This window comes from Myotis brandtii, unplaced genomic scaffold (genome assembly GCF_000412655.1).
Source record: "Myotis brandtii unplaced genomic scaffold, ASM41265v1 scaffold684, whole genome shotgun sequence".
Lineage (NCBI taxonomy): Eukaryota > Metazoa > Chordata > Mammalia > Chiroptera > Vespertilionidae > Myotis > Myotis brandtii.
The window spans coordinates 797,048-809,539 of record NW_005370673.1 but is presented as its reverse complement, the minus strand read 5'-3'; the positions used below and the strand labels follow the sequence as shown (position 1 = coordinate 809,539).

The window sequence follows — 12,492 nt, the reverse complement described above, 5'->3', positions numbered from 1 at the left end:
CCCACACACACACCATTTGTCTCTAGATGGATCTATTCTTATTCATCAAATTATGTTGATCATTATATCCCACATATGAGTGAGATCATGTGATATTTATCTTTCTCCGACTGGCTTATTTCGCTTAGCATAATGTTATTGCAGAATAAATAACATTGTTTTGTTAAATTGCGCATAGGCCCTGATCTCCCATCCCCTATGTCAAGCACAGGTTCTGCCTGCTCCCTCCTCGTCCATCTGCAAATGCAGTTTCAGTAGGGCCCTGCTCCTCCTCCCCAGGCTGTCTGCGGGTGTGCTGAGCAGCTGCGGCACATCCTGCCTCCGTGGGAACTGCGGGTTCTTAGTTTTTGAAATACCATTGGGATTAATGGTCGCAGCGCACATCCAGATATGTATTTTATGTGCCTTAAAATATGTCGTCAACTATTCATGTTAAGTAGCTTCGTAGAACTTAACGTCAGTAGACACTTGGTAACCGTTACGTCATCTAACACGTTGGCCTGGTGCGTGTGTTTAGATTCCCATGGAATCTCCGCTCCGAGCCGTGGCTGGTGCTCTGCACACACCGTGTGCACACTGTCCTGTGTGCTTGCACCTGGTGTCACAGCGCGATGGTGCTTCCTCATCACTGGGCTGAGACAAGTGTTGGCTTCTTTCCCAGGTGGAGTTTGAGGGCCTCAAGCATGAGATCAAGCGACTGGAGGAGGAGACCGAGTACCTCAACAGCCAGTTGGAGGACGCCATCCGGCTCAAGGAGATCTCGGAGCGGCAGCTGGAGGAGGCGCTAGAGACGCTGAAGACAGAGCGGGAGCAGAAGAACAGCTTGCGCAAGGAGCTGTCGCACTACATGAGCATCAATGATTCCCTCTACACCAGCCACCTGCACGTTTCTCTGGATGGCCTCAAGCTCAGCGATGACGCCGAGGCCCTGGCTAACGGCTTTGAGCACGGCTGCCTGGCCAAGCTGCCCCTGGACAACAAGACCTCCACGCCCACCAAGGACGGTCTGGCCCCGCCCTGCCCCGGCCTTGTGTCCGACCTCCTCAGCGAGCTCAACCTCTCGGAGGTCCAGAAGCTGACGCAGCAGTTGGTGCAGGTGAGCAGGTGGGCGGACAGGTGGCGCAGGTGGCCCACCTCCCTCTGCCCCCACCTTATTTCACCTTGGCGTAAGTGGAACTGCAGCATTACGGTGGAAGGTTCGCAGAGGAGTGGGTTCCTGCTTATGAGGTTGAATTCCGCGTGCTGGCCAAGGTATTCTCGTGTCCCCCTGCAGTGCACACCTGCAGTCTTCCTCTCTGTCCTGTGGATATGTCACATAGGGTTTCCTCCCGGACCAAACGGATTCCCAGTGTCTGTTTCCTCTGAGGAGGGACCCGCATGGCCCCCCAAGCCTCGGCAGGGGAGGACCAACTGTGGCCCCACACATGGCACCCCATCTAGGCATGTTACTGAACTCAGAGGTCTGCACTTGGGGTGCTCTAGAACGAGATGTGGTTGTCACAAGGTAGTTTTATTTATTTGCAGCAAGTAAAGGGGATTCATAGCCACAGCTCTGCCTGCGGGAAGGAGGCTTAGCCATTGCTTACGTACACCATTTGTCAAGTACACGTTGGTATTTTCTTCGCAGATATGTGTCGGGTTGAGTGCCTATCAAGCTCATCCTGTTTATAGGTGCTTCTGCAAAATACTGTGCTACATTGTAACACTTAGCACAACAGCATTTAGTCAGACTGCCCAGGCCTGGAGACCCTTGTCCTATCTCAGTCCCAGGCCAGCAGAGTGACAGGTGGAGCTGTTGACGGCCCCTCTCTGTGCCTTTGCAGATGGAGCGGGAGAAGGCGGGCCTGCTAGCGACCCTGCAGGACGCGCAGAAGCAGCTGGAGCAGGCTCGAGGGGCCCTGTCGGAGCAGCGGGAGGAGGTGAGCCGCCTCACTGAGAGCCTGAGCGCTCTGCAGCGCCTGCAGGCTGGCAAGGAGCGACGCACGGCCCTGGACAGTGAGAAGGAGCGCGACAGCCATGAGGATGGCGACTACTACGAGGTGGACATCAATGGGCCTGAGATCCTGGCCTGCAAGTACCGCGTGGCCCTGGCAGAGGCCGGTGAGCTCCGGGAGCAGCTGAAGGCCCTACGCAGTGCACACGAGGCCAGCGAGGCTCGGCATGCTGAGGAGAAGGGCCGCCACGAGGCTGAGAGCCAGGCGCTCGCCGAGAAGGTGTCTCTGCTGGAGAAGGCCAGCGGCCAGGATCGCGAGCTGCTGGCCCGCCTGCAGACAGAGCTGAAGAAGGTCAGTGACGTCGCGGGTGAGACTCAGGGCAGCCTGAGTGTGGCCCAGGATGAGCTGGTGACCTTTAGCGAGGAGCTGGCCAGCCTCTACCACCACGTGTGCATGTGCAACAACGAGACGCCCACCCGTGTCGTGCTGGACTACTACCGTGAGGGCCCAGCCGGCGCCGGCCGCTGCAGTCCTGAAGCCCACGGACACCGCTCACCAGTCCTGCCCAAGGGGCCACTGGCTGCAGAGGGCGGGGCTGGGGACAGCAGCCTCTCACTGCCCTCACCCCTGAGTGACCCTCGCCGGGAGCCCATGAACATCTACAACCTGATTGCCATCATCCGTGACCAGATCAGGCACCTGCAGGCGGCCGTGGACCGCACCACGGAGCTGTCGCGGCAGCGCCTGGCCTCCCAGGAGCTGGGCCCTGGCACAGACAAGGACCGGGAGGCGCTCATGGAGGAGATCCTCAAGCTCAAGTCTCTGCTCAGCACCAAGCGGGAGCAGATCACCACCCTGCGCACCGTGCTCAAGGCCAACAAGCAGGTGCGTGCTGCGCTCGGCCCGGCCGGTGGGCAGGCTCCTCGCCCTCCCTGCCCCCCAGGCCCGCATCTCACAGGTCAGCTCAGGCCTCAGGCTATGGATTGTGTTGGTTGTGCTACTGAAGGTGGGAGAGCCTGACTCAGTGCCGTGGGGAGGAGCTGGGTGCTGAGGGGCCAGACAGGTTGGGGTCTTGGCTGTGGCACTCCGTGAAATAGCGGACCCCTCACCCACCCACCTGGTCTCTCTGACCCCCAGACAGCCGAGGTGGCCCTTGCCAACCTGAAGAGCAAGTACGAGAACGAGAAAGCCATGGTGACCGAGACGATGATGAAGCTGCGCAACGAACTCAAGGCCCTCAAGGAGGACGCAGCCACCTTCTCCTCGTTGCGTGCCATGTTCGCCACCAGGTAACACTGCTCCCTGGGGACGTGCCACGCTTGGGTTTGCGAACACCCAGAGGGCATAGTTTGTGTTCACATGTCGGATGAGGAAGCTGAAGGCGAAGGCTAAAGAGGACAGGTCCCTAGTGGCAGGGCTGCTGGTTACGCAGGGTAGATTGGGGCCAGTAACTGACAAATGAGGAGTTGGGCTCCCAAAATTTGGCTGGAAGTTTGTGGATTAAGCAGCACGACCTTTCTCTGCCCATCCCCCCTCCTTCCAGTGTCCCCCGTCTGACCCTGACAGATTTGGGGCGGGGGAGGGTCTCGGGAAGTTCGCGGCTTCCTGGTGTTTCTGCCATCCAGAGGGGCATAGCGCCATCTGCTGCCAGTTTCAGGCAGGCCCTGGGCAGTGGCCTGCATGGCCCCTAGATGGTCCAGGCCCGTCTTCAGGGTCAGGAGGCTGAGGCTCCCTGTGTTGGGGGGTTGTAACTGAGCTCAGGGCCTGCTTTTCCTCCCCCTGGGGTGCTGGGTGACCCCCGTTGTCCAGAGGGGAGGGTGAAGACAAGGAAAGAAAGTACCAGGCTCCTTGGGAAGTGTCCCCTCCTGGGCAGAGTGTGGGAAGGATGGCCATCACTCAGCACTGGCATGTTGACACTCGCATCCTCACCTTCACAAACCTGCCTTCCCAGAGCTGAAATCACAAACCATTCCCCTCTGGGTGAGAGCTAAGACTCACTGGTGGCCCTGGGCTCTGGCGAAGGGGAGTGTGGAGGTGGCCCTTCTGCCCAGGCCACTCCCTCCTTGCGGACAGACCCCCGAGTGTGCACCTCCCCCAGCTCCATGTTCAGGTGGGGCAGACCCAGAGGGGCTGCTCACTCACCCACATGCGCCCTCCAGGCTCGGGTTGGCCATTTGGGCACATGCTAACCTTGGAACAAGCCAAGTCCCTTCCTTGGATTTACTCCCACCCTTGGAGAGCCTCGACCCACCTTCCCGCGGGGACCTGAAGGCCTTGAAAGGCACCCTTGCCCTGTCAGTGAAGACCAGCTTCATGGAGTCCCTCCCAGAGGAAGCCAACTCCTGAGGGCAGGTCCTCTTCTCCCAGCCTGATGAGCAGTGCCCTCGTCCCTCCCGGGGCCTTCAGCCACGCTCTCACCTCGATGTCCCCACAGGTGTGACGAATACATCACACAGCTGGACGAGATGCAGCGGCAGCTGGCGGCCGCCGAGGATGAGAAGAAGACGCTCAACTCCCTGCTGCGCATGGCCATCCAGCAGAAGCTGGCGCTGACCCAGCGGCTGGAGCTGCTGGAGCTGGACCACGAGCAGACCCGGCGGGGCCGTGCCAAGGCCACCCCCAAAGTCAAGTCCAGCACCCCAAGCGTAAGTCACACCTGTGCCAGTGCCAGCGACAGGACCGAGGGTGCCGGGCTCACTGCCCAGGTGCTCTGCGGCGAGAAGTATAACGTTTGCTGCGATTAGGCCTCCGGGCCACCCACCGCAGCTAACCTGTCGCCGCCACCTGTCTGCTTCATCTCAACTAACACAGCAGCAGCGGGACCGCGCGCTAGGCTGGTCTTCCCGGGACTAACGCGGAGGGAAGGGTTTAGCTGAGATGGTGCTTCCTTCCGCCTGACAGTGCAGCTGGGAGTCTGCAGCTCGCCCTGGGACCCCCTTCATGGCAGCGGCTATCCTGTGGGAAGGGGTGGGGGTCAAGGTGGGGTCAGAGCCAGGAGTCCTTGAAACAAGGTGGCTTTCCAGGACCCGTGTGCCATCGGCTCTGCGATGAAATGTGCATGTGTCTAGTGCAGCTGCGCTGCCCGGCACCTGGGAGCATGTCAGAGGTTCTTAGAGTTCCAGCTGCTGCCTCCGAACAGAATTACTTCGTAGCTTATGCACCGTCTCACTGCAAATCCTATTCAGGACTAAAGGACCGAATTTCTCCCCCAGAGAAAGCGCAGCCCTGAGCCCCGAGTCCTCCAGCCCAGGTGTGCGTGTGCGCTGAGCACCGGCCACGCGCAGCAGAGGCACATCTGGCCACACCGAGATCAGCTCAGAACCTCAGCTTCTCTTTCTGAGATTGGCACACTGGTCTGGAGGCCTGCGAGGTAACACATTAGCAGGCCTGAAACCTGGGGTTTTTTCCATGAGAAAATCTTCCCAAGTGCCTGACCAGAGTCCCTTCCTTGGGGGAAGCCATCCTTTTGTATCAGGGTGTCCCCAGCTTTCCATAATCAGGCCTTCTTCCTGGGGGGCTTTAGACCCTAAGAAACAGTGTTCTGGAAACCCCCAGGCCACTGTCATTGCCGGGTGGCGGCGGGCAGGAGAGGAAGTTGCTTCCACACCAGAGCTTGGCCACGTTCGGAAGCAGCACCTTTCTCAGTGTTTTTCCTCCCTTTCACCCCACGGAGGCCTCTCCCCGAAGGGTGCTCTGTGGCTCAGAGGGGGAGTTGGCATGGCCGCTCACACAGCTGCCTGCCCCAACTCCACTCTTCCCCTTGGTCCCCTAGTGTGTCTCAGTTCCCACCAGACTCCAGATGCTGCACAGACCACCTGGGCTTTGCCACCCATGGGAGTGGAGAGATGCGGGTGGGGCACCTGACCCCTCTGCGTGCCTGCCCTGGTTCTGGGCGGCTTTGCTGAAGGGATGTCGGTTTTGGGTTCCCCTCCCACTAGAGAAAGGTCAGGCCTTCCACCTTGTGCAAGCAGGACTGCTGGGGCCAGGGCTCCACAGCTGCTGCTGCCCCCTCGCTGAGCCTGGCACACAGCTTCCCTCCGTATGTGTAAGGAATCTTCACGAAGCACTGGGAGCTGGCGGCTTCCTTAACACACGCAGGTCTCTGCTGCTGACTAACGCACCTGCGCACTCAGCTCGGCAAGAGCTTCCGTTGTCCGACAAGTGACTGGTTCTAACTCTGTCTTGTTTTCTCCCGTTTTCAGCTGTAGATTAGCTGCCGGGAGAACTCGGCCGCCGGCCCTGTCACTCTGCAACCCCTCCCCTCCCCTCCCGTGGGCCCACGCAGAGGAAGGAAGGGCAGCCTAAAAGTCCACTTAGAAACGTTTTTGGATATGCCACTGCAGGTAGCATTCCTGAGTGTTTAATGGCAGAGGAAAAAGGCTTTAAAGTTCAGAAAGCTGCAGCCGCTGCTTGGAAAGGCTCTTGCACAAGCGCTTGAAGAACCTGCTGGGACGGCAGCCACCAGGCTCCCTTAGGAACCCGCTAGAAACGCTCACACTGGGGCTCCCTGTTACAGAAGCTCCTTCTCATTTGATCAACCTGTGCACTTTTGATATTTTGATATTACATTTGCTTCCTTAGTCCCTTGCATAGAGATGGTCTCATGCTGTGGTCGCCTTGTCCTGTAGTGCCGTCTTAGCACCTGACGTGCTGTTTGACGTCAGCGTGTGGCACGGAGGTGTCCTAGTGTGCAGCTCCAGACTGCTCAAAGGCTTCCACCCAGCAGGGAGCTCGGCTGAACACCACGCTGCGGGCCAGCAGCCTGTTAGGTTATGTGGCCCATGTTTGAAATGACAGGTTTCAAATGCCATGTTCGTCAAGAAATCCAGGGTGTTCTGATTCTGGGGTTTTTCATATTGTATTATTATTATTCTTAGGAATAGTTCAATGTAACAAGAAGAAAACTTGACCTTTGCTCTGGTTAAACAGTTATAGGCACTTGAAAAACAAAAAAAGATAAATTATTGAATGAGTAGTATTACCTACAAATTCCAGAGATTTCTGGGTTTTAGGATGTCGTGAAGCATGACTGATTAACAGAATTTTATACAACTGTACCAGTGAAATTCCAAATTGGAATTGTTTTGTTACTCTGGTTTTGTGCCAAATTGTGGTACACTTAGAAAATTCTACAGTCGTCAAATTTTAGGGTGTTCTATTTCAACACCTTTTTCTTAGTGATCATTGCCAGTAGTGCCTTCATCAGTTAAGGGAGGTGTCCCGCCTAGTTTATTCTCTAAAACGGACAGTGAAGAGCTAGTTGGGAATGTTGAAGGCCGGTGTGGACCAATAGGTGTGAAAGGGGGTATACCTTCACACCTGAACCTGGGCATCTTCGTTGAGGGAAAGAAAACAGCAATTGTACAAAATTCTGTTAGTCAGTGATTCTTTACTGTGCAGGTCCTTGCAAACTTAGGGGCTGAGCAATGAAAGTGAACACAAGCCTTGAGTGCTTTGGGAACCAAACGAACTTTATGGGACACGCTAAGCAGGCGGTGTGAGGACCATGCCGTGTTTGTGAAGAGCCACGGGCAGCAAGGAAGCGGGTGCTGTCGGTCTCGTGCAGGGGGGAGAGGGACTAGCCATAGTATTCTTCGCAAACGTGAGAAGATGTCATATATTCTCTTGCTTGGTGTACCTAATCACTGTTCATTTCAGGTAACAGAACTTGCTAAATAAAGCTTCTTAGCAAACTAATCTGCCCAGTTTGCTGAGCGAGGTTGTATGGTCATACTGGTACTCAAAGAGGAAGAACAAACGTCCTTTCTCCTCCAAAATACAGGACAAATTCTAATAAGTAGTAAGAATAGGAAGAGTTCTGTTTCCTGGAATGAGCATTTCTTATTCCTAGTTGTAGGGACCCCCTTTGTACCTTCTGTTACAGTGTTGATTCATAAGAAATGTTACATTTATGATAACTTCATCTATATGGGGTATTTATTTGCAATGTCTGAGTACTGTATTTTTTCCTATGCATTGCCTAGTGTCAGAGTGGTGTTGTCTTTATTAAGATCGTATGCATGTCCTCCTGCCAAGGAACCTTTACACAGACCCACACAAACAACAATGGCTTCGGATTCTGAGAAAATGCGGCAGAGAATGGAAAAGGAATAGGAAGGATAAGTCAGTCATGACGTGGGACACAGACATGGTGTGAAAGCCCTCAAAGCCAGTGCACATAGGAACAGTGGGCCTGGGTGGAGGGTCATGTTGGTAGGACCAATAAATAAAGAATAATACAAAGACAAAGCCAAGGCGTCTCTGTGCTGCTTTGACCCCCGCCCTAGATGACTGGCCCGGCAGTGCACTGTCATTCCAGCACCTGAAACAACGAAACCAGCCTATCGGAAGCCCTGGTGGTGGGAGCTGGGAGCAACCTTCGGTAAATTGGGAGCGTGGGATGCTTCCCACGATGGGTGACCGTGTGAGCATCCCGAACTGTGGTAGGAGAGCACATGGCCTTCACCCTGTCCTGACCAGAAAGCAGAGCGATCTGATAACACAAGACCCTTGGCTGTGCACACTCTTGCTCACTGAACCCCAGAATGACTAGATGCTGAGACAAGGCTTGTCACAAAACCATATTCATCTGCAGAAATGTGTATAAGGCATGCTGACTCCGTCTGGGACTGCTATGAGGGTGGGGGGCACGTCCTGGCAGAGGGAGCAGGAAGTCCCTGGGATACTCTGCCACCCCACTGCTGACAGCCTCAGTCAGGCCTGGGCAACTCTGTCCATGCCTCGGGAAGTGCATCTGAGGCAGCGTCTTTCTGCCCTGGCATCGCCCAGGACCCTTCCCTCCACCTGGGATCTCCCCTGGCCTCCTGGTCACTAGGGACCCTGCCTCTGATGATTCCTATCCTTCATTAGTAGCAGTAGCTTGAAACTATCTTCAATTTGAAACTCTCTTTCAAAAGAGACTTGTTTTTCTAACTCTGGGATTGCCCTCCTCTGCTGGCCGGTGTTCCCCAACAGGCCCCTGGAAGAGGCCCCTGAGGAGGAGCCCTCGGCCGTGGGCCAGGCAGAGCAGCCCCTCTCCAGGTGTTGGAGTGATTTGCACAAGCACAGATGCCAAGACCTTCCCTGCCCCCGGTGTGCTCTGGTCCTTGCGCATTTCAGGGTTGGAGGGGCATTTCGTGCTGCAAGGCCTGCTCAGCCTTCCCTTCCCATAGGGTGCGTCTCCATTCCCACCACCTCCTCCCTCTCCCTGGGGCAGTGCTCATCCCCACCTCCCACAGCAGGTTCCCAGTCTGGAGCCAGACCTTCGGTTGCATTACCCCTTTTGGTAGCTGACTTATTCTGGCAGACAACCTCTGGGAGCCTCAGTTTCTCCTCTAGAGGTTGGGACTGTAGTTCTTTGCTCAGAGGTGGTGAGGTTTTATCAAGCCCTAGGCATGCAGCAGATGCTCAATGGATGGGTGTTGCTAATATGGTTCTTGTTGCCATCATCATCATTACCAAGATCCAGGATGCCAGGCCATGCAGCTGGGCCTTTGTCCATTGGGGAATGTTATTTTAACTCAGCTTTTTACCAAAGCATAGTTTGCATTTAGGAACGTGCACATCCTAATGTACAGGCCAGATATGCACCAAAGCAACAGCTGTGTGACCAACAGTCACAAAGTTCCTAGGAAGGCCTCAGTCCGCTGGCCCTGGTGGAGTGCTGGGAGAATAGGCATGCCGACATTCTATCACCTGGCATGGGTTTTGTTAGGGATGGGCTGCCATCAGGTTTGCTTCTGTGCTCAACATTCAGCTGTGTCCAAACACAGTTGAGCTATAAGGTCCGTGTATTGTCATTTGGTCAGATTTCTTGTGAGCACGCACATTGGCTCTTGGGAGTTCACCTTGTTCATCCATGAGCCTGTACGACCAGGTCCCTGGGGTGAAGCCCTGCCCCCTCTGGTGGAGCTCCTTCCCTAATCGGGAAGTGGCATCTCCACAGTAGCTCACACACAGGGGAGATCTCCTTGCACGGATACTGTGAACACACCCTGACGTGGGCCTCCTAGGAAGTGAGAACAGTACAAACTTGGCACATACACCAGACTCCTTTTTGTTCACCTCACTCTCAAGTAAAGGATAGGATTTGTTCTCTGCCTTAAAGTGTTTGTAAAGGATAGCACATACATAAGAGTGCAAATGAGTTTCTCGGCTGCATTTTTGCAAACTGAATACACTGCAGCCACCATCCAAATGAGAAGCAAATGAGGGCAGCCCCCTCCCCCCAAGTCTTCATACTCTGCACCCACTCTTCCTCCCTGAGTCTGTCAACACAGGTCACCTGGGCCTATTTCTGTACTTTATATAAATAGAAACATAAAATAGAGACCTAGAGCTTTGATAGATTTACTTACCAAAACTTGTTCATTGCTCTCCCCATGATTGAACTATGCATTTAGAGGTGACTCACAGATTCAATAATATCTATAATAATAAAAGCATAATATGCAAATCGACTGAACAGTGGAACGACCTTCTGGATGAGGCCAGGGCTGCGGGGTCTGAGCCCCTTGCACGAATTTCGTGCATCGGGCCTCTAGTCCTATATAATAAAAGCCTAATATGCCAAGTGTCCAGTCAGCCAGTAGGCCATTCAACCAATCAAAGCATAATATGCTAATGATATGCCAAGGCCACTCAACCGCTCACTATGACGTGCACTGACCACCAGGGGGCAGACGCTCCAACCAATAGGTTAGCTTGCTGCTGGGGTCCTGCCAATCGGTGGGGTCCCTTGGCCTGGCCTGCACCCTCTCACAATCTGGGACCCCTCAGGGGATGTCAGAGCCAGTTTTGGCCTGATCCCGCTGGCCAGGCCGAGGGACCCCACTGGTACACGAATTCATGCACCAGGCCTCAAGTATTAATATAAATCAGTTGGATGCAAAAGAATGGAAAGATTTATTCCCTGCAAACACTAGCCAAAACAACAGGAATGGCTATACTAATAGATATTAAGACAAAGTTGTTAAGAGAGACAAAGAAGGACATTGTATGATGATAAAACAGTCAATTCACCAAAGAGCTTTAATAATTATAAACATGTATGTACCAAACAACAGAGCCCCAAAATACAATAAGCAAAACTGCCAAAATTGAAAAAATAGTTCAGTAATAGTCTTTAATACCCCACTTTTAATTACAGAACAAGACAAAATATCAAGAAATAGAATACTTCAACAGAACTGTAAGCCAAGATTACTTGAACAGAACTGTAAGCCAAGACTAATACATTTATAGAACACTCCAATTGACAATAGAATACATATTCTTAAGTGCATACAGAACATTTTCCAAGATAGACTATATGTTAAACCACGAGACAAATCTCAAGGAATTAAAGAAAGTTGAAGTTAAACATTATTGTCCAATGACAATGGAATAAAATTAGGAATAATGAAATGTAGGATATTCATGAATATATATATAATACACTTCTTAAAAATGGACCAAAGAAGATAGCAAGAGGAAGGACAAGTAGCTCTCAAAGATTAGCATGAAGAAAATGAAATAGGAAATGGGAGGGGGGAGAGAAATAAAAATCAACAAAACCAAAAGTTATTTCTTTGAAAAGATGAGCAAAAATGCCAAGTCCTTTCCACACACACACACCCCTACAAAAATCGAAAATGGAAATGGAGAAATTATTACTGAATTTGGAAAAATATGAAGGATTACAAAAGAATACTGTGAATAATCACATACCAAAAAATTGGATAACCTAAACACAAGCCAAGAAGAAAATAGTAAATACTAGAGCAGAGGTAAATGAAATAGAAAAATCAATAATAGAGAAAATCAACATAACCAAAAGTAGTTTCCTAGGAAAGTGACCAACCTTTAGCTAGACAAAAACAGATGACTCGCCCTGGCCCGGTTTGGCTCAGTGGATAGAGCGTCGGCCTGGGGACTGAAAGGTCCCGGTTCGATTCTGGTCAAGGGCACATGCCCGGGTTTCGGGCTCAACCCCCAGTGTGGGGTGGGCAGGAGGCAGCTGATCAATGATTCTCTCTCATCATTGATGTTTCTCTCTATCCCTTTCCCTTCCTCTCTGAAATCAATAAAAATATATTTTAAAAAAGTAACAGATGACTGAAATTACTGTAACCAGCAATGAGAATGGGACTACTAATAACTTGACATAAAAAGATTATCCTATCTCATAATAGACAAACATGGTAATTGACCATACCTTCGCTACGCCTCCCGTTGGCTAATCAGCACGATATGCAAATTAACCACTAACAAAGATGGCTAATTGGCATACTGCAGGCAGGGCGGGACAGCACAGCCGCCAGCGCGAACCGCCATCCCGGGCTGCAGGCCGGCCCAAAAATCGCCCAGAAGCCGGTGATCAGGGGAGGTGGGGGGTCCCCTGCTCAGGCCTGACACCTCTGGCGGAGGCGTCAGGCCTGGGCAAGGGGCTGATCCTGCGATCAGAGGGTGATGGGGGTCGACGCCTCTGGCCGAGGCGTCAGGCCTGGGCGGGGGGTGGAGCCGGCAATCAGAGGGGTCTGGGGGGTCCCCTGCCGAGGCCTGATGCCTGAGCCAGAGG

The 12,492-nt window shown here is 53.1% G+C and overlaps 1 protein-coding gene across 1 annotated transcript in view; it reads left to right on the top strand.

The window, feature by feature from the left end:
- The window catches only part of BICD2 (bicaudal D homolog 2 (Drosophila)), a 52,633-nt gene extending 44,450 nt beyond the window's left edge, over positions 1–8,183 (top strand). The window contains exons 4-8 of the mRNA XM_014529503.1: positions 662–1,096; positions 1,824–2,819; positions 3,072–3,223; positions 4,369–4,579; positions 6,137–8,183. Coding sequence (XP_014384989.1) covers positions 662–1,096; positions 1,824–2,819; positions 3,072–3,223; positions 4,369–4,579; positions 6,137–6,142 — 1,800 coding nt within the window. The 3' untranslated portion in view covers positions 6,143–8,183. The remainder of the gene's footprint in view (positions 1–661; positions 1,097–1,823; positions 2,820–3,071; positions 3,224–4,368; positions 4,580–6,136) is intronic.
- The last annotated feature ends 4,309 nt before the right edge of the window (positions 8,184–12,492 follow it).